This window comes from Hylobates moloch, unplaced genomic scaffold (assembly GCF_009828535.3).
Source record: "Hylobates moloch isolate HMO894 unplaced genomic scaffold, HMol_V3 SCAFFOLD_5, whole genome shotgun sequence".
NCBI lineage: Eukaryota > Metazoa > Chordata > Mammalia > Primates > Hylobatidae > Hylobates > Hylobates moloch.
In genome coordinates this window covers 92799312-92826493 of record NW_026652280.1, presented here as the reverse complement: position 1 = coordinate 92826493, position 27182 = coordinate 92799312, and the positions used below count along the sequence as shown (strand labels likewise).

Here is a 27182-nt window from a genome sequence, read left to right as displayed (position 1 = left end):
CTGTATTTACTTATTAGTTGGCATTCTACTCTAAAGAGCTTCTCTTCTCCCTTTTAAAAAAATTTATAGCCGGGCGCGGTGGCTCACGCTTGTAATCCCAGCACTTTGGGAGGCCGAGGCGGGCGGATCACGAGGTCAGGAGATCGAGACCACGGTGAAACCCCGTCTCTACTAAAAATACAAAAAATTAGCCGGGCGTGGTGGCGGGCGCCTGTAGTCCCAGCTACTCAGAGAGGCTGAGGCAGGAGAATGGCGTGAACCCGGGAGGCGGAGCTTGCAGTGAGCCGAGATTGCGCCACTGCACTCCAGCCTGGGCGACAGAGCAAGACTCCGTCTCAAAAAAAAAAAAAAAAAATTTATATTAGTATGTACTCAAGGATTTTTATTCTACCCATTGTATTTCTTTTTGGGGTGTTGAAAATGTTCTATAATTAATTAGATTGTATGATGGTTGTATAACTGAATATACTGAAAATAATTGACTTGTACAGTTTAAATGTGTGAATAGTAATGGCATGTGAATTATATCTCAATAAAGCTGTTAAAAAGTCAGCAGCAACCATTTTGATGTGATGATCAGGAGAACTTCATGATCAATTACTGTATTTTCCCGGGTACACCTTTCCACCCTGCAACCTGCTGCATGCCAGCCTCCAAAATCCCTCCATAGCTCAGCTCCCCTGGGTTTAAATTTTCATGATACTCCTTTGAGCTAATGAACATTGTAATACCTGTCTGGACCCAGTTTGTTTCATGTAACCAGAATTCCAGGGAAAAAGAGCACTTGCCTTTCACTCATTAAATAATTTGTCTTTTCTCCACCCCAGTTGCTTAATGTCAGTTTCTCCATCTGAGGAGGACACTGTCAATCTTTATGTTGCAAAAATCTATAGAAGGGTAGGAAGATTCATGCCAGCTACTGTGGAAAGGGCTGAGATTCCAGAAGATGCTACTTTTGCCTGTTTTCTGGCCAGTATGCTTCTTGGCTTGGCACCCAAACAGCAGTGCAGAATGTTAGGCAAAGCTGTGAGCAAAGACACATTGATCCTGGTCTCCATTTGGCTGTTCTGAGATTTGGCTGTATTCTTTACTGATTTACAGAGATGGGATATTAACACTATTATCCTCAAAACTCAGACATTTTATCTCTTCTACCACACTTTTGCCTGACTTATGAGAGTGCACACACCAAAGAGGACCCCTTCATTTGTGGAGTTTACCACATCCATTATCTGTTTCCTGTTTTCCTTTTTCCTACAGTTTATGTCCCTTCCTCCATCTGAAAAAGGAGGAACTAGCTGGTAACTGAATAACTTGAAAATGCCATGTGTTCAGGGAATATCACTACATTCATATGCAACTAAACCACCACAGTGCTACTTGACTCTGCATAACCGGATCCTGGATTTAAAAGGACCTAGTTCCTGACGCAAATCAGTGTGAATTTCTTTTTTGTTTTGACAGCACCCTTACATCTATCGGGTTACCTTTGCCACAGCTAATGAATCCTCAGCATTGCTAATTAGGATGTTTAACGAAAAGGGAACGTTGAAGGATCTGATCTACAAGGTACCTGTGCAAGTTCATGGTCATAAGGAATTCTCAAGTTCCTTTAGAACCTGTTATTGATACTTAGTCTCTAAGACTCCAGAGGCTGGGCCCTGAGGATTTGATGTTAGTTTTGATTTTATTTGGAATTTATTTTTATTCATGCAATAAAAACTCTACCTAGTTTGGTTAAAGAGCATTCCTTTTCCCATGTGAGGAAAGGTTGAACATTTAATAATTATGTCCATTACATTGCAAGCTGCTCTCTTAGGTCAGTTTTTAAGTTTGTGTTTTGCACTTAACAAAGCAGTACTGAAGAATTCGAACAATATGCAAGACTTTGGGGTCTGCTAAGGGCAAGACCAGAAACATCTTCACTGGGCTAGAGAAGGGATGGAACCTGGGTCAGCCTCTTTCTATTAACAACACAGACTGTTGTATTTTAAAAACTCACATCTTGCAGCTGGCCGTCTCTGGTGCCCCTAGCGTCTGTAGAATCCTGCCTGGTCAGGGAGTCTGTGTGCAGATATTGGCCCCTCTGCTGCTTTCTTATATGTTCTTTGTTCTTTTCCAAAGGCAAAACCAAAAGACCCATTTCTAAAGAAGTACTGCAACCCTAAGAAGATTCAGGGTCTGGAACTCCAGCAAATAAAAACATATGGACGTCAAATATTAGAGGTAAGAGGTACTTTTGTTTAAGTTGCATTCAAATTTCATCCAAAATTGCATTATTCACCTGGATAAGTTCTTAAGTAATATCCAAAATCAATTAAGTTGTCTGATTACTTATAAACTGATTACATTGTCATATTTTGCCTCAACAAGTAAATATTTGAGACTAAGGCAACAGTCACTTAGGTCTACAAAATTCTTAAAGCTTTAGCTATTGCAATTTAGTGTCTGAGTTTTAAGGACTTTACTGTGTGGATACCAACTTTTATATTATCTTTGGTTGCTCTTTATCCCCGTGCCAAGGTTTTTGATTTTGTTATGTCATATGCATAGCCATATGGCTCCCTTACAGAAGTATAACCAACAGTGAGAAGCCTTTCCGACATCACCCTCTAGATCAGGATTCTCCAAGCTTCTGGGATTATGCAACCCTATCAGTAATAACCAATTTAATATCCCAATGTTATGTCTATTTAACTGTAAATTATATGTGTGTACTACTATGCACATACATATATGTGTATGTGTGTATATATATTATATTTGTTTGGATGGAGACAGCATACTAGTAATATATTTTGTATATTATAAGTTAAAAAAATAATATTTTTAAAAAACAACAACTAGGAAGAGAAGTTGTAATATTTTCTTGTAGTCCTTAGTGAATTGTTCTGGGCACCCCACTTGGCTATCACTGCTCTAGTTCACCAGGACATTGCAGGGCTGTATCTAGGCATCTCTCTTACTGGGTAAGCCGCTGATTATTTACATGGCAGCCAAAAGATTTACTGCTTTTTCTGGGATCCTGTTGTGTGTTCCTATTAATAAACAGCTAAATATATTTGGAGGAGAGACTGAACTAGAGATGTTTTCTAGTTCAACCCCTTTTTCTGAATTACTGGCAGAAGCACTGATATGATAGCTTCACTCATCTATGCAGGAGGATCAAGACTTTGCCCTGAAGATAGCTGGCCTATTGGAATCAGAAAGTGCTTAAAGCAGAGACTTTTGGCATCAGAATTATTAATTCCAAGCATATGCAGCCTGCTTCTCTATTCTTTTGGGGAAAGAAAGAATTGATGTTGCACCTCACAGCCTCAAAACTAGAAAGCATTCAGCTTCACTTCCTTTTCCAAACAAATGGGTAGAGGTGGCATTTTTCTTCAGGAATCTTCCCAGTGACCTGTTTGGTTTTGTTTCAAAACATATTGACTAAAAAACAAAGTTTAACTTGTCTTATATCTGAATGAGTTTGGGGAAAATGTAACTTTCCCATATGTTTTGATAGGTACTGAAGTTTCTTCATGACAAAGGATTCCCTTATGGGCATCTTCACGCCTCCAATGTGATGCTGGATGGGGACACTTGCCGGCTGCTAGACCTTGAAAATTCCTTATTGGGCCTGCCTGCCTTCTACCGATCTTATTTTTCACAATTCAGGAAAATCAATGTAAGTTGCTAAAGTAATGAAATAGCAGGTTCATTTTTAGGTGTCAATTATCCCCATGACCTGCCCATGTAGGAAATATGCACCAAGTAGTGAAAGGTATAGTTGGGACAGGCCTTGCCCATCAGCCCTTGGAGCACTGCTGTATCTCTGGGAGGCTGAGTTGAAATGGTGGGTGGGGCAAGGAGAGAGGTGGACTCACTGATTGGAAAACTGTGGAGGGTCGGACCAAGACTTTTGGGATACCTCATGATGTTTTACAAAAGGCTTTGGAGTTGCATTTACATTACCAGTAAGGAGTGGGGCTATCCCTGGGCTTTGTTTCTCAGAGAAGGCTTGGGGCAGGAGCGTGGGGGGTCCACAAAGCCAAAGTGAAGGGTGAACACGCTGCTGCTCTTTCTTCCACAGACATTGGAAAGTGTGGATGTCCACTGCTTTGGCCACTTACTGTATGAAATGACTTATGGACGACCGCCAGACTCGGTGCCTGTGGACTCCTTCCCTCCTGCCCCGTCCATGGCTGTGGGTCAGTATGGGGTTGGGAAGGGTCTTCTGGGCCCTGGTAGTATGCAGAGCCACTCATCCCCTTTCCAGAGTCCAGGAAAGATCCAGAGGAAGTTGCTGTCCTCCACAGCCAGAAATTCTTACCCAATTTAAAAGTAGACCAAATTTGAGTAGTTTACTTAAATATACTTCTGTGAAAATTCAGGTGGCTTGTCCATTTGCCAAGCTATCTGAAATTTCTGGGAACTTTTCGTAAAATGCTTTAGAGCTTTGGAAGCAGGAAGATGTAGAGAGAAGTATGGCCTCCATGAGTGTGATGCAGAAGCCAGAGCCAGGCAACTTGAAGCCAGTCTTGAGGACTCAGGCAGGTGTCAGACGTCAGATCAAGACTGAAGTGAGACTTGTAAGAAACAAGAGAGGCCAGGCATGGTGGCTCACACCTATAATCCCAGCACTTTGGAAGGCCAAGGTGGGTGGATCACATGAGGTCAGGAGTTTGAGACCAGCCTGGCCAACATAATGAAACCCCATCTCTACTAAAAATACAAAAATTAGCTGGGCGTGGAGGTGCATGCCTGTAATCCCAGCTTTTTGGGAGGCTGAGGCATGAGAATTGCTTGAACCTGCCTCTTAGGAGGTCGAGGTTGCAGTGAGCCAAGATTGCGCCACTGCACTCCAGCCTGGGCAACACAGCAAGACTCTGCCTCAAACAAAAACAAAACAAAACAAGAATGCCATAGGCCAGAAGCCTAGTAGATAAGAGCCTAGCAGGCCCAGACCTAGGGCAGGCAGGCGGGATGCAGACACCCAGACAAATTGGATCCAGGAGCTCTTATAGCATTACCTGTGGGGGCTGAGGGGAGCTGGAGGACAAGTGAGAGCAACTTTAGGAAGGAGGGATGCAGGAACTGGTACAGACTCATCCAGGACCCTTTCATCCCCTCCACAGCCAGGCTGGCACACAGCTGGAGCAGAGAGAGGGGAGGGCAGGGTAGCTCTTGGACCCCTGTGCCTTGGAGATACGCAAGTCCACCCTTCACCAAGCATTACTGTGTTAAAAGAGGCAGTTCAAGAGAACAGGCCCTGGGACTATATTGTGTTGAATTTGAACCGCTGAAACTGAACAGTGACGTATGGGTAAAAAAATCTGGCTGCTCCTGTTAATAGCATCCAAGGTGTTGGATGATGAGATATCAACAATTGGCATTTTGTGTGCTGGTTTTGATGAAAAGCAGGCAAGCAGCAAAATGTCTTTCAAGTTCAGAATTTTACTTCTGTGTAGTGTTTACATCTCTTTCAAGAGAACAAACACTTTTATGAATGATATCTTGAATCCTTCCTCCAATTATCTTTGAAATATATTTAGCTTTCTGTCAGCATGTAGTTTCTAAACCATTTCTTTTGAGTCATCGGTAACGCCAGTGTTGCCAACATTCCCCCACCCCACGTATGCCATCTGTCTGTGTGTGAAGATTTTTGACACTGTCCTGATCAGCCCGCAGACAGTTATTGCAAAGCGGTGTCAAACTTTTCATCAGCAAGTGGATTTGCCAGCGTGTTCTGTGGAACTAAACTGTGTATCTGTTCATTTCAAGTGGCCGTGTTGGAGTCTACGCTGTCTTGTGAAGCCTGTAAAAATGGCATGCCTACCATCTCCCGGCTCTTACAGATGCCGTAAGTCAATCATATGCGTTGGTTGTAATCTTGATAACTATGTTGAACACCAGACCACTGTGTCCAAGCACCTGGTACTGTAGTAAAGACTCTTGCGGTCCCTGCAGAGTTGGCGTGGCCTGCTTGCTGATGGGCACTTGCAGCATGATGTCCTCACCCTTTGTTTGTGACCTCTCTGCTCTCCTGGTCTGATGGCTATCCTTTAACATCTGTGTCATTTTCATATGTATCTCCTCACTCAACGTTAGCATTGTGTGTACGTACATTAGCATTAAGTGTGTGTACGTGTCGCAGCCCCCAGCTTAGGAAATACTGAAGGAGGGCCCTCTCAAGTGGCTCCTTTCTGACCCTGCATCAGCAAACCAGTTGGCCCCCAGCAAACCAGTTGGCTCCAGGAAGAGGGCAACGTGTTTCTGAGCACCCATGCTTTTGCTTGTGAATTTACTCACTGGGTACTATTTATTAAACTCTAGCATGTACTAGGCACTGTTCTAGGGTCTTGGAGCTCAGAAGACATTTTCTCTGGAACTGGGTTATGAATAGATAACCAGGGCAGCTGAAATAGTGCTGTGGGGCCTTCCCTTCAGCTGCATTTTCTGTTCTTTCATGGAAAGGCAGCAGAGTGGTTAAGAAGGGTGTGCCTGGGGTCAGACAGACCTGGAGGTGGATTCCAGCTTCACCACTTCTACCTGGGTGACCTTAGACAGTTTCCTAACCTCTGGAAGTAGAGTTTTGTGAACTGTGAAATGGGAATGATAATAAGTTCCCACCTCAGAAGGTAGTTGGGAGGATTTAATGAGGTGATTCCTAGTAGGGACCTGGCACTTAATATGTGCTCATTAAGTGTTAGTTATACTTACTACTGAATCAGCTGATCTTTTTTGAATATCACACACCATGCAGTGTATCTGGTGCTTTGTCTGCACCAGCTTATCGTATAACAGATATACTCTGAAAACAATAATATGGGGAAACAAGGCAGGGGACGACTTGAAGGGCATGCAGGCAGAGTTCAGAGAAGGTAGAGATAACTTCAGGTTCCTGGTTCTTTCTTTCCACAAGTGTTTAGAGAGGGCCTTCTGGAGGCCAGCTGCTGTCCTAGGCACTATAATGAAAAGAGGAAACCAAGCCCCTGCCCCGTGGATGTGACATTCTGCTGTTCCACACACACTGAAGCGTCTGTCGCCAAACCAGCAACCATTAATAATAATGTAATAATGTGGGCCGGGCAGTGGCTCATGCCTATAATCCCAGCACTTTGGGAGGCTGAGGCGGGTGGATCACTTGAGGTCAGGAGTTCCAGACCATCCTGGCCAACGTGTGGTGAAACCCTGTCTCTACTAAGAAAATATAAAAAATTAGCTGGGCGTGGTGGCACACTCCTGTAATCCCAGCTACTCAGGAGGCTGAGGCAGAAGAATCACTTGAACTGGGGAGGCAGAGGTTGCAGTGAGCCAAGATCTCACCACTGCATTCCAGCCTGGGCGACAGAGCAAGACTCCATCTCAAAACAAAACAAACAATGTGAATATGGAAAGACAGACCCAGTTTGGAAAACAACTTTCACACAAACTTTTCTAGCAAAATGCGCTTGTACTTAGGAAATTGCCTGTATACAGGTTGATTTACTTGAGTTTGCATTTACACTCCCCATTCCAAAGCTCTTACATCTTTCTCTCAGTCTTCTAGTCCTTAAGTGAATCCAAATATTTTTTTCTTCACCTAAGTCTTTCTACCATGTGGGCTTCAGCCATGAGAAGAGCTCCTGGACAGGCGTAAACCATGTTCAATTAAAATGTGTCTTCTGGAAGTAAAGAGATGTATGGCTGAGGGACAGACGGGGCCCTGAGGAGCCCTGTGGGGAAAGCTAATCCTGTCTTTTCTACTTGTGATGAAGTTCCAGTCTTTAAAAAAGAGTAATATAGCTGGGCACAGTGGCTCACACCTATAATCCCAGCAGTTTGGGAGGCTGAGGCAGGCGGATCACTTGAGCTCAGGAGTTCAAGACCAGCCTGGCTAACATGGCAAAACCCCATCTCTACAAAAAATACAACAACAACAAAATTAGCTAGGTGTGTTGGTGTGCACCTTGTAATAATCCCAGCTACTTGGAAGGCTGAGGTGGTAGAATCGCTTGAGCCTAAGAATTTGAGGTTGCAGTGAGCTGTGAACTCGCCACTGCACTCCAGCCTAGATGACAGAGTGAGAACCTGTCTCAGAAATAAAACAAAGTGAGGAGCAGGCGTGGTGGCTTATGCCTGTAATCCCAGCACTTTAGGAGGCCAAGGCAGGTGGATCATGAGGTCAGGAGATCGAGACCATCCTGGCTAACGCGGTGAAACCCCGTCTCTACTAAAAATGCAAAAAATTAGCCGAGCGTGGTGGCGGGCATCTGTAGTCCCAGCTACCCGGGAGGCAGAGCTTGCACTGGAGCGCGCCACTACACTCCAGCCTGGATGACAGAGCGAGACTCCATCTCAAAAAAATAAAACAAAGTGGGGGCGCAGGATACTCAGCCAGGCATACTGGCACATGCCTGTAGTTTCAGCTACTCAGGAGGCCAAGATGGGAGGATTGATTGCGCCCAGGACTTCCAGGGCAGTCTGGACAACATAACAAGACTCCATCTCTTTAAAAAGTAGGGGAGGGGCAGGAGGCATATTCAAAGAAAGACTTACTTATAGCTGTTTCGGTGCTACCCAAGCAACCATTTCTATTCTTTGACCTGTTTTACCCAGCAGTTCAGAGTTGTTCATGTTATTGTTTTCCCTCTTTCCCTCCTCCTCTCCTCTCCTCTCCTCTCCTCTCCTCTCCTCTCTTCTTTTCTTTCCCTCCCCCTCCGCCTCCCTCTCCCCCTCTGCCTCCCTCTCCCCCTCCGCCTCCCTCTCCCCCCTCCTTCTTTTTGAGAGTCTTGCTGTGTTACGCAGGCTGGTCTTAAACTCCTGAGCTCAGAGGGTCCTCCCACCTCTAGCTCTGGAGTAGCTGGGACTACAGGCGCATGCCACTGTGCCCAGGTCACCCAGTTCATGCTATTGTTTTTTTCTTTTCTTTTCTTTTTTTTTTTTTTTTTTAGATGGAGTCTCCCTCTGTCACCCAGGCTGGAGTGCAGTGGTGTGATCTTGGCTCACTGCAAGCTCCACCTCCTGGGTTCAAGTGATCCTCTTGCCTCAGCCTCCCGAGTAGCTGGAACTACAGGTGCACGCCACCACACCCGGCTAGTTTTTGTATTTTTAGTAGAAACAAGGTTTCACCATGTTGGCCAGGCTGGTCTTGAACTGACCTCAGGTGATCCGCCTGCCTCAGCCTCCCAAAGTGCTGAGATTACAGGTGTGAGCCACTGCACCCAGCCCATGCTATTGTTTTTAATAATATACTTTTTTTTTTTTTTGGTCACATGGGTAATTTTTAAATCTTTTTTTTTTATTTTTAACTTTTAGGTTTGGGGGTACATGCGAAAGTTTGCTACATAGTTAAATACATCATGGGGGGTTTGTTGTACATATTTCATCACCTAGCTATTAAGCCCAGTATGCAATAGTTATTATTTCTGCTGCTCTCCCCACCTCTCCCCCTAAGTAGAACCAGTGTTGTTTACTTTTTTGCAATAACATCCCTTTTTTTTTTTTTTTTTTTTTAGATGAAGTTTCGCTCTGTTGCCCAGGCTGGAGTGCAGTGGTGCAATCTCGGCTTACTGCAGCCTCTGCCTCCTGGGTTCCGGGGATTCTCCTGCCTTAGCCTCCCAAGTAGCTGGGACAACAGGCATGCACCACCACAGCCGGCTAATTTTTGTATTTTTAGTAGAGATGGGGTTTCACCATGCTGCCCACTCTGGTCTCAAACTCCTGACCTCAAGTGATCCACCTGCCTCAGCCTCACAAAGTGCTGGTATTACAAGACATGAGCCACCGCGCCCAGCCAGTAACATATTTTTGAAGAGAGAATTGATTTACTCCAAAAGCTACTACTTTTAAAAATGAAGCATGAGAAATACTTAGGAGAAAATTACTTTCCTGTTAGATTCCAATCAGGACAATTCCTTTCTACTTACTTGAACATTTTTATGTTACTGAACTCTAGAATAAATTTTATCCTCTTCTGAGGCAAGAAAAATAGCAGAAAACTATTCTATTTAGAAATATCTACTGCATATATTATTTGCGATATTTTTGCAAATTAGCATTCGCAAAAGTAATTTCTTAAAAATATTGCCCATAGCGGGGAAACCCCCTCTAGTACACAGCTGGCCCAGATACCCTAGTAACAGTGGGAAAGGGGTCACACTGGGCCACCTGCAAAGCCCTTTGCATTTGTTAATGAACATGGAATGGTGGATTGGGCCCGGGGCTGGAGGATGTGGTGCAGGGAAGGGAGACCTCATGGGCTAAAGGTGTCTTAATCTGCTTTAATCCTAGTCTGAGAGTGCACCTGGTTCAAGAAAGATTTTTGTTTGTTTCTTTTCTTTACAGATTATTCAGCGATGTTTTACTAACCACTTCTGAAAAACCACAGTTTAAGGTAAAGACAATTATATCGTTTTTTGGTTTGTGACATAACTAAGTTGACTTTGAAAGTTAGCTGTATTTTTAGCCAAAAAAAGAAAAGATATATAATAGGGAAAATTTGGAAATAATCTAAATGTCCTACAATTAGGGGCTAGTTTAATAATTTATGGTACATCTATTTGATAATATAATTAAAAGTGAAATTGATAAAGACATTGTAGTAATATGGAAAATGATTTAGGTTTGTGCTTGGGTATAAAAAAATAAGATAATGTGTAAAACAACATATCTATCTAGAAACAAGCCTGGAAGGAGGTCTTCTCCTGGGAAGCAGTGGTGTTGTGTGTCATGGAAAGAGAATGGGCTTCGGAACCCGAAAAACCAGAATGATATATTACTTTGTTCTTACAATATTAGCTGTTATCTACAGCAGGGTTTTTCAACCACGGTATTTGACGTTTTGGGCCAGATGATTCTTTGTTGTGAGGGCTGCCTGTGCACAGTAGGATGTGAAGCAGCATCCCTAACCTCACCACTAAATGCCAACAATACTCCTTGCCCCCTTTCCTGCACTGTGACAACCAAAAATGTCTCCAGACATTGCTAAATGTCTCCTGGGGGGTGGTGTACAAAATTACTCCCAGTTGAGAGCTACTGACCTATGGGCAAGCACTTAATCTTTGAGTCTGCATGTACTCGTGTAAAATTGGTGAGTAATGCATGTCTGTTGTCATTAGACAACTGAGGTCATCTATGGAAACTCCTTGTTTAGGCCATGGCTCTTGGCAGTGCTCACTGTGAGTGCGATTTTGTGTGGGAGGATAAAAGGTAATTCTCCCTCTCCTTTCTATATTCCAAAAGAACAAGTACTACTATTAGGATGAAAATAAATTTAGAAAACAAAAAAAAGAAAGAAAACCAAGGCAGGGTTAGAAGATTGTATCAGTGAGAGAGGTACTTTCCTCTGTTCTGTTTTGCCAGTTAGAGGAATTCTGACAATAATAGCTTCTTTGGATCTGAAGTAGGAGAGAAAAAACATTTAAATTTAATGTCTTCTTCACTGAAACATCTTGGGAAATTTCTTCAGCCTTGTCAATAAATATATTCTCCTCCAACCCTGACAGTCCGACCTCTAGGATTCAGGAATTAGTACTAGACCTCGCTCTTCCCCTAAGCCAGAGAGCCTATACAGCAAAGATAGTATGATTTTAAAATCCAACATTAATTCTTGTATGTACACTGACTTTCTGGAAAGATATACAGGAGACTGGTAACATTGGTTTCCTCCATGGAAGTAGATGGGAGACTTCACTGTGTATGTGTGTATGTGCCCTTTTATACCTTTGGGATTTTAAACCATGTGACTGTATTACCTAATTACAGCTTTTTTTTTAATTTGGAATTTTTACAGAATAATAAAGACAAAAAGTTCAACATGATCTGGGGGTCTTATCTTCCAGGACCGGACTCCTCATGGTTTAAAATGCTAATAAATTAAGAAATGGCCCAGGTGCGGTGGCTCACGCCTGTAATCCCAACACTTTGGGAGGCTAAGGCAGGTGGATCATTTGAGGTCAGGAGTTCCAGACCAGCCTGGCCAACATGGCAAAACCCCGTCTCTACTAAAAATACAAAAATTAGCCAGGCTTAGTGGCAGGTGCCTGTAATCCCAGCTACTCGGGAGGCTGAAGCAGGAGAATTGCTTGGACCCGGGAGGCAGAGGTTGCAGTGAACTGAGATCACAGCACTGCACTCCAGCCTGGGTGACAGAGTGAGACTCTGTCTCAAAAAAAAAAAAAAAAGAGAAATGATGGAGGCAGAGGTTGCAGTGAGCTGAGATCATGCCAGTACACTCCAGCCTGGGGAACAGAGTGAGACTCTGTCTCAAAAAAAAAAAAAAAGAAAGAAATGATAGGCTCAGACACAAACTGGGCTGTGATTAGGAATGTCTCCCAACCGGAAAAGCTGGGAAAGTTTAATCTTGTAAAATTCAGAACATAAATCTCTCACAAAGAAAATATCTCTGAAGTTATAAAATAATAAATGGTTGAATTTGTGTGTGTTCCAATAAGCTTTATATAATTTTTTAAATATTTTTTTTCTTTTGAGACGGAGTCTCGCTCTTGTCACCTGGGCTGGAGTACAATGGCGTGATCTCGGCTCACTGCAACCTCCGCCTCCTGGGTTCAAGCAATTCTCCTGCTTCAGCCTCCCAAGCAGCTGGGATTACAAGCATGTGCCACCACACCTGGCTAATTTTTGTATTTTTAGTAGAGATGGGGTTTCATCATGTTGGTCAGGCTGGTCTCGAACTCCTGACCTCAGGTGATCCACCCACCTCGGCCTCCCAAAGTGCTGGGATTACAGGCGTGAGCCACCGCACCTGGCCAATTTTTTTAATTTTTAATTTAAATTTTTTTTTTTTTGAAGTAGGCGATTTTTTGTTGCCAGGCTGAAGTGCAGTGGTGCAATGACGGGGCTCAGTGCAGCCTCAATCTCCTGGGCTCAGGTAATCCTCCTGCCTCAGCCTGTTCAGTAGCTGGGACAACAGGCACATAACACCACACCCTGCTAATTTTTTAATTTTTTCGTAGAGACAGGGTCTCACTATGTTGCCCAGGCTAGTCTTGAACTTTTGGCCCCAAATGGCCTCCCAAAGTGCTGGGATTACAGGTGTGAGCCACTGTACCTGACCTAATTTTTAAATTTTTAATTGTGATAAAAAATACAATATAAAATTTACTCTCTGAACCATTTTTAAGTGTACAGTTTAGTGGTGTTAACTATCTTCACATTGTTGTATAACAGATCTCTAGAGCTTACAACCTGAAACTCTATACCCATAGAATAATGACTCCCCATTTCTCCCTTCCCGCAGCTCTGGGCAATCACTATTCTACTTTGTTTCTGTGATCTTGACTACTCTAGAAACCTTATATAAGTATTTATCCTTTTGTGAATCATTTATTTCACTTAGCATAATGTCCTCAAGGTTCATCTATATCGTAGCATGTAACAAGATTTCCTTCTATTTTTAAGGCTGAGTAATATTCCATTGTATATATATGCCACACTTTTTTTATCTATTCATCTGTTGATGAACATTTAGGCTGCTTTTACCTCTTGTCTGTCATGAATAATGCTACAGTGAACATGGGTGTGCAAATATCTTTTTGAGATCCTGCTTTCGATTCTTTTGGATATATACCCAGAAGTGAAATTCCTCATATGGTAGTTTCATTTTGTAGTTTTTTGAGGCACCTCCATACTGTTTTCCATAGCAGCTGTACACTACTCTACATTTCCACCAGCAGTGTACAAGGGTTTCAGTTTCTCCACATTCTCACTAACACTTGTTTTATTATTTTAATAGTGGCTATCCTAATGGGTGTGAGGTGATGTCTCATTGTGGTTTTGATTTACATTTCTCTAATGACTGAAGACGTTGAGTGTCTTTTCATATGTTTTTTGGCCATTTGTATATTTTCTTTAGAGAAATGTCTATGTCTTTTGCCTCTTTTTAATTGGGTTACTTATATTTTGTTGTTGAGTTGTTGGAGTTCCTTTGTATATTCTGGATGTTAACCCCTTATCAGACCTATGATTTGCAAATATTATGTCCCATTCCTTGAGTTGTCTTTTTACTCCGTTGTTCTTTGTTGCACCAATGTTTTATTTATTTATTTATTTTTCTTTTTTTTCTTTTGGAGACAGGGTCTCGCTCTGTTGCTTAGGCTGGAGTGCAGCAGCACAATCTCAGCTCACTGCAACCTCTGCCATCCCAGGTTCAAGCGATTTTCCTGTCTCAGCCTCCCAAGTAGACTACAGGCCTGCACCACCACACCTGGCTAATTTTTGTATCTTTAGTAGAGACAGGGTTTTGCCATGTTGGCCAGGCTGGTCTTGAACTTCTGACCTCAAGTGATCCACCCACCTCAGCCTTCCAACGTATTGGGATTACAAGCATGAGCCACCATGCCCGGCTGCACCAAAGTTGTAAATTTTGATGAAGTTTAATTTTTTTTCTTTTATTGCCTGTGCTTTTGGTGTCATATCCAAGAAATCACTGCCAAATCCAGTGTCATGAAGCTTTTCCCCTGTGTCTTTTCTTTTAGGAGTTTTATAGTTTTAGGTCTTACGTTTAGGTTTTGAATCCATTTTGAGTTAATTTTTATTTATGGTGTAAGGTAAGGGTCCAACTTCATTCTTTTGTATGTGGATATCCAATTTTCCCAGCACCGTTATTGAATATACTGTCCTTTCCCCCATTGTATGTTCTTGGAACCCTTGTCAAAGATTATTTGACCATATCCGCAAGCATCTATTTCTGGGCTCTCTCTTCTTTTCCATTGGTCTATGTATCTGCCTGCATGTCAGTACCACACTGTTTTAATTACTATAGCTACGTAATAGGTTTCAAAATCAGGAAATGTGAGGCCCTCAACTTTGTTTTTCTTTTTCAGATTGTTTTGGCAATTTACAGCCCTTGAGAATTACTTGAATTACTTGAAACATATCGTGTTCATTTTTCATTTATGTTTTAGTTTATGTGTTCATTGCTAAAAAATGCTAGAGAAGTGAGTGTGTTAGGGATACCGTAAGTGGCTGGAGTAGGATTTGAATGGACAGCTTTAACTGATTTTATTCCAAATGACTTTTTTTTTTTTTTTTGAGACAGAGTCTCACTCTGTCACCCAGGCTGGAGTGCAGTGGCGCGATCTCGGCTCACTGCAAGCTCCACCACCCGGGTTCACGCCATTCTCCTGCCTCAGCCTCCTGAGTAGCTGGGTCTACAGGCGCCCACCACCACGCCTGCCTAATTTTTTGTATTTTTAGTAGAGACAGGGTTTCACCGTGTTAGCCAGGATGGTCTCCATCTCCTGACCTCGTGATCCGCTCGCCTTGGCCTCTCAAAGTGCTGGGATTACAGGCGTGAGCCACCGTGTCCGGCCGAAATGACTCTTGATAACCACCTGCTCCTTCATTTACTCCAGGACTTGGAAGTATCTCCAGCCACCTTTTTCAATGGATGATGTATTTTTCTCTCCTTTTAGATCCCTACAAAGTTAAAAGAGGCATTGAGAATTGCCAAAGAATGTATAGAGAAGAGACTAATTGAAGAACAGAAACAGGTAAATTGATAACAGTTCCTCTTTGCCTTTTAGTGTCCCCATCTTCTGCCGTGGTTTTTATAGTGATTGACATTTGACCGTTCACTCCGCAAATATTTTAAGCATACTTACTCTCAGCCAGCCTTTAGGCTAAATGCTGCCCCGCAGAGCTGAATACTTGACAGTCCTGCCCTCAGTCCTGCTTAGTCTATGTGGGAAACAAACACGTCCAGGAAGGGCAGTCTGGGTTTCTGATCAGAGCATGCCGGCTGGTGGTAGTTGGGGGCATGCATTGTCCATGCTGTCTCACCACATTCTTCTTCTGTAAAAGAGGGAAAGGCAGGAAGGCATTAGGAGCATGAGAAAGGTCCTCTTCCTCTGGCATACTCCTCTACCTGGCATCCAGACCCGAGCCAGGAAGTAGACAGCCTGAGCAAGGAAAGATTTTTTTTATCCCAATAAAATGTGGTTTGCCAAAACATGTTGGAGAAGATTTTCATTAGGAAGCTGCCTTATGTGGGATATGCTTACATCTTATGGTCTCTTAAAGATTCACCAGCATCGAAGACTGACAAGAGCTCAGTCCCACCATGGATCTGAGGAGGAAAGAAAAAAAAGAAAGATTTTAGCTCGAAAGGTAAGCCTGGTGTCTCTCTGCATTCCCTCTATGAGTTCTTGAGTACATGTGAAGAAAGTTCTAGGTTAATGGTGCCCATTTAATGACAGATGCTGTGCTATATCTCCTTGAAAGCTAAGACTATTTCCAGATGACTGGGGTGCAGCTTTTTTTGGAAAAAAAAAAAAAAAAAAAAAGAGCCATATGATAATCAGCAGAGAAATGGCCCATGTAGTTTCCCAGCTTGCTGGGCAGATTATGGCATAATGTAATTGGAGGAAACGATTGGCCTGAGATAGTAAAGTCAGCATTTTTTGTTTTATTTCCCCCTTTAGTTTTGGCTGTGACTTCTTCACTGTATTAAGTTATGGGACTGAATATTACCTTGTCTGTAGCTAGTTTAATGGTATGCCTGGAAAATATTTTTATTCTAACTCCCAGCTTCACTGTGTTTATTCTTTGCTTTCCTCTCCCTTCCTCCCCCTTTTCTTTTATTCTTAAAGAAGTCAAAACGATCTGCTCTTGAAAACAGTGAAGAGCATTCAGCGAAGTACAGCAACTCCAATAATTCAGGTAACTGGTTATAGATGGTAATGGGGCCCAGGACCCAGAGATCAGGATCAGGAGTCTCTAGTTGGTCAAGAGGTCTTGAGTTCTGCTGACCAGAAACTGGGCAATGTAGTAATGACTACAGAGAACAAAATAACTCTGTCTCTAATGAAAGATTGCAACAGCATTCATAGGCTTACAGCACTCAAATGCTAGAAGAGAATTCTGAGGTAATTGGGTAACCTTCTTCACTGATGGCAGCACTTGATCAACTAAAGACACAGGAGCATTAGTCATGGAAAGAAAACAGACCTGACTTAAAATGTAAGGCCTCCTGTTTTTTAGTAGAGCCTGCATGAACAGAAATGACCTTAAATCCTGCCCGCCGCTCTGGACCCCATATGGTGGGAGGATGTGCCCTCCTGTGTGAATTAAGGAAAGGACTCGATGGTGTGTGGGGATGGCAAGAAACCAAGATGGTACAAAGAGCACTGTCCTGAGTTGGCAGTCCTTGCTGCCACTCCCAGCTGCCCTTCACCCAGCTCTGCTGGCTTTGGGCCATAACGTCCCATCTTTGGAAATCAGAGCCAGATTGAATAATCCCTGGGGGCCTTCCAGTTTTTCTAGTTTATGAATCTGTGAAGTAGAGCCCACATAGAGAAGGGAAGGTTTCACCCTAGTTACCAAGCAGTTTTGGCTTAGCCCTGGAGGGCCATGGGAAGGGGAGATTTTGGGGTTGAGGAATACCTGCTTATACTTTTAGGCAGAGGAAGGATAGAGCAGAGAGGGGGAATTTGAAGATGCAAAAGAGACAGTGACTGACAGGGGCACCATGGTGGGTAGAAAGCCAAGGGGTTAGCATCCAAAGCCCAGCTATCAGTCTCAGCTTTGAGGAAACCCATGCATCTCTTCCTAGCGGTAGGATTTGGTGGGGGCAGGTGAAGAGGCAGAGATGTTTAGAAGGGAGGAAATTGGGGGTATTCACAGGTCATGCCTCAGTCTTCTCAGTGAAGTCAGGGAGGAGAATGTCTGCCTGGGGCGGGAGGAGAAAAGTGTACAAGATGATTAGGCTGCAGCCCAGAGGGCTGCATGAGCCACAGCTGGAGAATGCAAGTGGCGTGGCCAGAGCTGGAGATTGGCAGCCCTGAATAGAGAAAGCCCATAAACTCCAGAAGGAGAATGAGAGTCACACTGACACCACTGCAGAGTCCAGACTGGAGAAGGGCTCAGGAAGAGCTGCAAAGGAGAGGAAGGAGGGGAGGTCCCAATGAGGACCAGCGCGGGCTCCTCAGTTGTGAATGCTGTTGTGGCTGGCGGGTAATTTCAGTTGGAAGCCTATCTTCGCCATGGTTGATGGGAGGGACGTGGACCAGTGATGGTCATTATTATGCTGAGACTCATGATTCCAACCAGCAGTCATTCTGTCCAGTAGCTAATTTTTTATAGAGCAGAGAAAGCCTGACAATGTGCTCTCTACCTTCTAAGACCCTACCTGCCTGCAAAGCTGTGTCACATGCAGCCAGGTAGGACTCAAGGACTTCAGGATACCCCAGTGCCCTCAGGAGTTTAGGAAAATGAAGTAGCAGTTGATGGATATATACAGATAATTCCCAAACTTTACTGGAGTCAAGCAGTGAATCTTCTCCCCATTAAAATTCATTAGCACTACAAACAGTATAAAGACAGCATGCATTGAGTTTTACCTCCTTTTTCATTAAAACACCCTCATATTTTATAGGGAACTGAAGGAATATTGCAAGTAGAAAAGCATTAAACTGGAGGGAGGTGTGATTTAATCAGGACATTTCTCATCATGGCCAGTGTCCATGAGACACCAACATGTCCTGTGGGTAGTGAGTGAAGAGATGGCTGGGGCCTTAACCACACCAGCTCTGGTGGCTTCTCAGGCATGTGATGGCAGCCCTCCCTTTGGGTGTGTGTGCCCATCAGCTCAGAAAGCACCTGACTAGGGAGATTTGGTTAACCTCTCCATAGGATCTCTATGTGTGGGAGGGGGCTTTCTGTGTCCACAGAAAGGCTTATGTAGGAACCTCCGCTCATTGAGCTACTTCATGTCAGCTCAGGAAGATATTTTCTAGGGATTGCCAAGTAATGGGGAGATGCTGAGAACTTGGGAATATTTGAAATATAATAAGGTTACTAGATCCAGAAAAGGCATGCAACAGCTGGGATTCACATTGTTTTAATGTGAATAAGGACATTTACTTTTTCTAGATAAGAAAAGGGCTGTGAAATCCGTAAACTGAATAGACTGACCCTATCTAGTTGACTCTACCTGCTGATAAAATGGAACTTCTGCAGAACGCGTTACTGGGTGGATGCTGTAGGGAGCGCTCCCTTCCTTTGGAAGCCCCTAGCAGGCTGCTCTGCACCTCTCTGTCTGCTGTACCACTTGTGGCTTCTGTCACTTGTCATTACCCAGGAGTGGAGGTTGGGTCAGGAAAAGATACTGCAGCCAATTGCCTAAGCTGTTGATTGTGCAAAGTTTCAAACCAGGCAGGCCATGGGGAGCAGTGGGAGGCAAGGAGCTTTTAGTGGCTTGGGGAAGGAGGTGGACCCTGCACCAGAGTAAAAGCCTGTCATTGGGTCCAGTCTCTGAGTTTTTTGTCCCTCATCATCTCGTTTCACAAGGCTCACACATTAGCCAAGTGTAGATTCTCAGACAGCAGTGGGTCCCAGCCTGGGCCAAATTCCAAATGTCTTTCATTGGTCCCCATGAGGGTTTCTCTGTGTTTTATCTTAGCAGGATCTGGGGCCAGCTCACCTCTCACGTCCCCGTCATCGCCAACTCCACCCTCTACATCAGGTTAGTGATGGAGTAAAGTGACATGCCACCTTCCTCTCCGCCAACAGGAGGAGCGGGCTTTGCCTCTTCCTGCCTTGGCCCAACAATTTCAGGGGTTAGATAGCAGCAGCTTTCTCAAGAGAGATCAGTGTGAGTGCAAATTAGCAGTGTCATTTGGGAGAGCTGAGGGGCTAGATTTCCAAGCTCAGCTTTCACAGGGAATGGACCAGTTTCAGGGCCACTAGCCACCCCTGGGCTCCAGCTTGCTGTCTTTGCTGAAAAGCTTCATGCAGATCTTCTCAGATTGGAGCCTGTCTTGGTACGTGCTTAGCTGAACAACACAAATGCGCTGTGGCCCAGGGGTCCCGTCCTGCCAGGCCTCTCTCCTCAGGGAGCCCGTCTATAGGGTCAGTTTTGTCACAGAGCACAACTGGTAAGATGCCTAGGTGGACGAGTGAAAGAGTCACTGCATTTCTGATTTTCTGGCAACGATTTGACTGTTTTGCTCTGTAATGTATTTAATTATCTGAATATTTTTCTGTTATTAGCCTTTGCTTCATTTTTGTAAATTAGATACTAGTTTTGATTGAAAACTGTAAAAAGCAATTATCTTGGAGACTGTTTATAAAAATAATCCCTAATTTTGTGGAGTAGCCCCATAATACTATCTCTTTTATTTTTGAACTAAGATGTCTCTCCTAAAGTCTTTTGCAAGCCCAGTAAAAACAATTGGGACACCAGTATCTCCTTTTGCTTCTTAAATGAACCAGTTATTCCAGATGTGCAAGGAGCTGCTTCTGCCACTCAGAGCTTGCTGGCTGTGCCTGGAAGGGTTCCTACAGCTGTGTGAAGGGAGAGTCATTGGCAGGGGGTTGGTATATGAGTTGATCCCATATTCATTATTAATACCTAACACAGCATCCAGGAGCTGCCAAGAGCATTCTTCAACTCCACTCAAATGCTTCTAACTGACCCTCCTAGGAAAATGAGAGCAAACACAAGGGGACTACTGTGAATGACTTACTTCTGGCTGAGGGTGGTTACTGGTGCCTTACTGCTGAATGTTCTAGGGCCTGTTTTGGGTAGCAAAGTACCTGGTCCATGGGAGGATATTCTTGTCCTTATCTTACTTTGTCAGCAGATTTCCCAAGAAAGCCCCCAAATGTTGATCAAGACAGAAAATAGGGCTTTTTTGTCTTTTGTGGAGACAAACTGTTCAGGCTGATCAGAAATGTCTGGTGATCTACTGCCCGGACTATATTGAGCCATTTTCTAGAAGATAGGATATTAATTTAACACCACTTAGGCATATTAAGAAAATTGGAGAAAATTAATAGTGAGAATCCAGAAATCCTCCTTTAACAAGCAAGGTACTTGAGGCATCTGTTTAAGGGTTCACGGCCCCTGTCTGTGTGGTCAGATCTGCCCCTGCTCAGTTGACTGCTGGTTCTTATCTCTAAATGCCTTTGTGAATTTACAATCTATTTGGACTTTTGGGGGGAATTCTCTAATTTATCTGTGTTTAAATGGGTGCTGTCTCATACAGTAGCAAGTTTGCATGAGATAAGGTAACTTTTAGAATAAGAGAAAAAAAGAGGAATCTTGTGTAATTAGAGTCAATGTTGGGAAAACTTGGAGGTGAGTGGGAGGGGCATTCCTGTGAATTTGATAGCACCCAGCCTGAAGGGGAGTCTTGAGGATTTAGAAGGAAAACACATGTGAGGCCCCAGCACAATGCCTGGCAGAGTGAAAGTGCCTGGCAGAGATGAGGGGTTCCCAGCAAATATTGGCTCCTCCTTTCTTTTACCTCCTTAATGTTTTGTTGATGAAATTGACTCAGCCTGCAATCTGACCTCTGCTGGGCATTTCCTGTAATGCATCTCATGAAAATGGTAACTAATATTTAGCATTTGCCTGCAACTTAGCATTTCAGGTCCTAAGCATTTCAACCCAAGGGAGTTTATCCATTCAAGATGTAGTCAAGGTGCATTTACTGAGAACCTATGGTTTGCTAAGGACTGTGCTTGGCCCTGGATTACAGAAATGGCTAGACAAGGCCCTAGCTCTCGTGGAGTCACATTTCTGGTGCCTCTCAGAAGCTCCAAAATGATAGACACTGTTTAGGAAAAACTCACACTCAAAAGTGTTTTTCCCTATTCTGCACTCAACACAATAATAGTCAACACAGACAGACTTCTGTGACCAAATGTCAGGGCGTGGGGGAGTGGTTCTGTCCACCACCAAGTAAGCAATTAGTTTTGCTGTGGACACCAGCTGGGTGTCCTCCAATTCAATTCTGACACTATCTACCTGGAGATAGCGTCAGACCCCACAGGTTGGGGCTCAGTCCCCAAAACTACCTGCTCTTTCTGACACCATTTGCAAGGATGGGACTCCAGAACTTTTGACCAACCAGCTTCAAGTAGGAGTTCCCATAGCCCCCTCTTTAGTTTCCGTTAATTTGCTGGAGCAGCTCACAGAATGCAGGGAAACATGTTTACTGGTTTATTATAAAGGATGTTACAAAGGATACACATGAAAAGATGCATAGGGCTAGGTGTGGGGAAGGAGCTTCCATGCCTTCCCTGGGCACATCACCCTTCAGGAACCTCCGCATGTTCAGCTATCAGGAAGCTCTCCAAACCCTGCCCTCTTGGGCCTTTTATGGAGACGTCATTGGATAGGCATGATTGACAACCATATAGAAATGTTGTTATAGAACCCAATTTTGTTCTGCTCACCCAGTGCAATAAAATCAGATACCCACACCAAGGCTGTTGCAGTGATAGAAAGGAAGGCATTTATTGCAGAGTGCTGTGCAAGGAGGACCAGGCAGCAAAATGCTAAAAAATCTGACCTTCCAGATGGCTTATAGTAAGGCAAGGATTTTTAACGGTGGGGTAAATTTCAGGAAAACAGAAGCTACAGGCAAAATTACAAATCAGTACACCGAGGCTGCACATTGGTTTAAGCTTAAAAGGGTGGGACATCTTGGGGGTAGGGGGTGCTCACAGGTAGTTTCAGAGATCTGACTTGCAGTTGATCTTAGTTGCAGAAGCTCTAAGAATTTTGGGGTCAGTAGAAAAATGCTAACTTGCTAGCGGGAGTGACTTTCTCCAAGCCTTTCAGGAAGAAACTTAGAACAAAGGACGGTGGTATGGATAATAGGTACAGTTTAGTCTTCTTTTCTTCCTAATCTGGGATCTTTGTGGTGAGGGTTTTCAGTGGGGGCCTGAGCCTTTGAAAGACAACTCAGGGACATATGTTAAGATCTTATCTTTAGTTTCTATAGGGCAAGGGAACTTCTCTGGAGCTTTAACTTCCTTGGCTATTGTTCTTAAGCCACTTATTACCTTCTTGTTTACCAAGTTACTTAATTACTTCTAGGGCTAGCTGGATGCCTGGAATTTTTCTTAAAGGAACATTTGGATTTTCCCTTATTTCCATGCCTTGAGGTTTACAGGTCCCTAAAAGTTGGGGGCGGTCCCAGTTCCATCTCAGCGTGTTTGGACAAAAAGGGTATGATCTAACCCCAGCAAGGCCTGTTTGTTCGGATTCTGCTTGGCCTTTCTGTAAAGCTTTCCTTCTTCTAGGGTATGGGGCGTGTGTAGGAGATGCTTGGTAAATCTTTGATTTACATGGGCTTGTTCTGCCTTCAAGGCCTCTGGAGAGTGAGAGCAGGACTCTGAGCCTAGGGATTACACCATTTTTGTTTTTGAGACAGTCTTGGTCTGTCACCCAGGCTGGAATGCAGTCTTGCGATCTCGGCTCACTGCAACTTCCGCCTCCTGGGTTCAAGCGATTTTTATGCCTCAGCCTCCCGAGTAGCTGGGATTATAGGCACTCGCCACCATGCCTGGCTAATTTTTTTGTATTTTTGATAGAGATGGGGTTTCGCTACGTTGGCCAGGCTGGTCTTGAACTCCTGACCTCAAAGTGATCCGCCCGCCTCGGCCCCCAAAGTGCTGGGATTACAGGCTTGAGCCATGGTGCCCGGCCAGGATTGCAACTTTTGGCTGGCCAGCCCATGCTTAGGCTGTTCTTTCTTGCAGAACTGGAGGTCGGCCTTCTTCTGGGCTCAAGTGATCCTCCTGCCTCAGCCTTCGGAGAGGCTGGGACTATAGGCGTGCACCACCACATCCAGCTAATTTTTAAATTTTTTGCAGAGACAAGGGTCTCACCATGTTGCCCAGGCTGGTCTCAAACTCCTGGGCACAAGCACTCCTCTCACCTCAGCCTCCCAAATTGCTGGGATTATAGATGTGAGCCACAGCACCTGGCCTCCACAGTTCTTTCTAATCAAGCACACTCTAAATCCTAAATCCACTGTGAACTCTGGCCTTTGGCAGTTTGCTCAGCAATAGATCAGCAGCAATAGATCAGCTTAGGTAAGTTGAATTCAGCAGCAGTGCCTTTCTTCCCGAAAGCATCGGTTGTAAGCACATTTATGGCAGCTAAAGGTGGTTTTAATCTGTTTCTAAGTGAAGGGGTCTTACCCTTATGAGCCCTTTCCAGCAATTGTGTAAGGGCTGGGGCCTCTCCCTTTTCTTACTGTAGCTTCTTCTCTGGGGGCTCCTTCTTGAGGTCCTTACCAAGCTGATGGGAGAAATATCCTTTCTTTAAGTCTGCTGGCAGTTCCATTGGGTGGGTTGGGATTCTCTAATACTCTTTTGCTGAGACCCCTGTTTTTTCAGTAAGAACATTTCTAGCACTGTCTTTTCTGCAAAAGGTTGTTTTCTGCCTGAGGAAGGTCACTTTTTCCAGGACTTTAAAATTCTTTATCCTGGTTTATTTCATGGTAATATCACCAACTAGTATTTATACTCTATTCATAGAACTGATTGGTTTTAAAGGTCCCAATTTACACACACACAAATATTCCCTCCCACCCTCCATTGGGATTAGACAGGCCTGTTGCCTTGCTATCTATTTTTTTGAGACAGGGTCTCTCTCTGTCACCTTGGCTGGAATGCAGTGGTGCAATCACGGCTCACTGCAGCCTTAACCTCCCACCTCAGCCTCCTGAGTGGGACTGCAGGCGTGCACCACCACCCTTGGCTAATTTTTGTATTTTTTTGTAGAGACGGGTTTTGCCATGTTGCCCAGGCTAGTCTTGAGCTCTAGGGCTCAAGTGATCCTCCCGCCTTGGCCTCCCATAATGGTGGGATTGCAGGCATGAGCCATCCACACCCAGCCTTTTTTAAAAAATGGGTTTGTAAAAGAGTATTTTGGGAAAGCTAAGTAGGCAGAGGACCCTAAATTGTTATTTAAAATAATTATATCTAGCCGGGCGCGGTGGCTCACGCTTGTAATCCCAGCACTTTGGGAGGCCGAGGCGGGCGGATCACGAGGTCAGGAGATCGAGACCACGGTGAAACCCCGTCTCTACTAAAAAATACAAAAAATTAGCCGGGCGTGGTGGCGGGCGCCTGTAGTCCCAGCTACTTGGAGAGGCTGAGGCAGGAGAATGGCGTGAACCCGGGAGGCGGAGCTTGCAGTGAGCCGAGATTGCGCCACTGCACTCCAGCCCGGGCGACAGAGCGAGACTCCGTCTCAAAAAAATAAATAAATAAAATAAAATAATTATATCTAATATATTTGAAGCACTTATTTTGTGCCAGGTACTGTTGCTTTATAGTCACTTGTTTCAGTTAATCATCATGAATACCTTCTTATCCAGTGTGAGTGGACTCCAGCTTAGCTCCATTTTAGTTGAAGAAACTGACGCTCTAGTAGGATTAAGAGACTTTGGTTTTTTTTTTTGAGACGGAGTCTTGCGCTTTCACCCAGGCTGGAGTGCAGTGGCGCAATCTCGGCTCACTGCAAGCTCTGCCTCCCGGGTTCACGCCATTCTCCTGCCTCAGCCTCTCGGAGTAGCTGGGACTACAGGCGCCCGCCACCACGCCCGGCTAATTTTTTGTATTTTTAGTAGAGATGGGGTTTCACCGTGGTCTCGATCTCCTGACCTCGTGATCCGCCGGCCTCGGCCTCCCAAAGTACTGGGATTACAAGCGTGAGCCACCGCGCCCGGCCAAGAGACTTTGACCAAGGTCACACAAGTTAGGGCGGTGCTAGAGCCAGGAGTGTAACTTGTTCTGTCTTTGTTCATTTACCCCATTGATGTATTGAGTGTCTGCTTTCTTCAGGGTGCGCTGCAGGGCCCGTGCTCTTAAATACTGTGGTTGGCTGGTGTGAAAAGAACCCTGAATGTTGAGTCAGTAAACCAGGGCTTGAGTCCTAGCTCTGCTACATTCCCGCTATGACCTTGGACAAATAATTTCTGTTCTTTGAGGCTGTCTTTTAAAAGAAGTCTCGCTCTTTATTAGATAGATGGCATACATGGCGAGGCTTTATAAGTAGTAAAGCACTATCAGGTATGAACTATGAATGTCTTGCAATCAGATAATTCTAGCTGTTCTTGCTTGTAGTTTATGTTTTAAGCAATAATTCTGAGGTGAGAGAGCTGGCAGTTTGTAGAAAACCCAGTTTGCAAGAACGAGTGGAGAGAAAGGGAAGTTTCAAATCTGCAGAGGAAGAGGTGTGGGAGCCCGCCCTCCGAAGGTGTGCTTAAAATTCAACTCACAAAACAGATTAATAAAAGAAAAGGCATACAAGTTTATTTAATGTGTATACACGGGAGCCTTCCGAATAAAGACCCAAAGGTACAGGGAAAATTGTCCATTTTTATGCTTAGGTTCAACAAAGTATGGACAGCTGTGTGGAAATATGATTGGAGGAAAAGGCTATGATCTAATGCTAATAGGCTGAATGGGGAAACCCAGCAAGTCTGTCTGTCTAGATTGTTCTCAGCCTCTCTGAGCAAGCATTCCTTCCTTCTGGGTATGAGCAGGACCATCTCTGGAATGGGGGTCTTACAACTTATAGTCAGACAAGGTAGGTCAGGTGATTTATTTTCTTTTTTGAGATGGAGTTTCACTCTTGTTGCCCAGGCTGGAGTGCAATGGCACGATCTTGGCTCACTGCAGCCTCTGCCTCCTGGGTTCAAGTAATTCTCCTGCCTCAGCCTCCCAGGTAGCTGGGATTACAGGTGCCCACCACCACGCCCAGCTCCTTTTTTGTATTTTTAGTAGACACAGGGTTTTGTCATGTTGGCCAGGCTGGTCTCGAACTTCTGGCCTCAGGTGATCTGCCCACCTTGGCCTCCCAAAGTGCTGGGATTACAGGCGTGAGCCACCATGCCCAGCCAAGTGATTTATGGACAGTTTTTACACAGAAAGTGGAGGGAGAGTAATATTTTTAGGTATGATGGCTGGCTTTGGGGAAAGGGGTTCTGTTTCTATGACCCACCTTGGAGAAGGAGGGATTCATGTTTCTCTGGCTAGCCTTGGGGAACAATGGTACTGAGAAGGCTGGAGGGCCTCTTTTCCATTTCCCAGCCCCTTTCCAGGAGAAGGCTGTGGGGCAGAGTTGGTTCATTAGGAACTCTGAGATTTACCAAAGCATGATCCTTCACATTTAGCTGGGGATCTAGTCAGTTTAAAAGAAGACAAGAAAAACATTTGCCTTGCTTTCCTTTTTAAAACGGCTTTATGGCCTTAAGTAAGTTTCACTGCCCAATTCAGCCTCTAGGGAGGGGCTCACAGGGCCTCAGGGAGGGGCCCAGTGCTTCCGCCTTGAGGATGCCTGCCCAGAATCTCTGGCCTTAGGCCTGCTCACACTCCTCCCAACTTTAAAGAGACAAATCTATTGTAGACTCTAGAAGACTTGCTTGGAAAAAAGTTATGGGTTTTCA

General features: G+C 44.3%; 1 protein-coding gene across 15 annotated transcripts in view; it reads left to right on the top strand.

Annotated features, from left to right (window-relative positions):
* The window catches only part of PXK (PX domain containing serine/threonine kinase like), a 93217-nt gene that overhangs the window by 60003 nt on the left and 6032 nt on the right, over positions 1-27182 (top strand). For 10 of the 15 annotated variants that reach the window (XR_009213593.1, XR_009213592.1, XM_032153878.2 and 7 more), the window contains 10 exons: positions 1465-1569; positions 2125-2226; positions 3509-3670; positions 4076-4193; positions 5767-5845; positions 10312-10360; positions 15402-15479; positions 16009-16095; positions 16578-16647; positions 19388-19450. Coding sequence is in view for 13 of the 15 variants with exons in the window: in XM_032153878.2 (XP_032009769.1) it covers positions 1465-1569; positions 2125-2226; positions 3509-3670; positions 4076-4193; positions 5767-5845; positions 10312-10360; positions 15402-15479; positions 16009-16095; positions 16578-16647; positions 19388-19450 (913 nt within the window). In the remaining 2 variants the exon portion in view is untranslated. The remainder of the gene's footprint in view (positions 1-1464; positions 1570-2124; positions 2227-3508; positions 3671-4075; positions 4194-5766; positions 5846-10311; positions 10361-15401; positions 15480-16008; positions 16096-16577; positions 16648-19387; positions 19451-27182) is intronic. The other 5 variants (XM_032153880.2, XM_058439094.1, XM_032153896.2 and 2 more) reach the window with 2 other exon arrangements.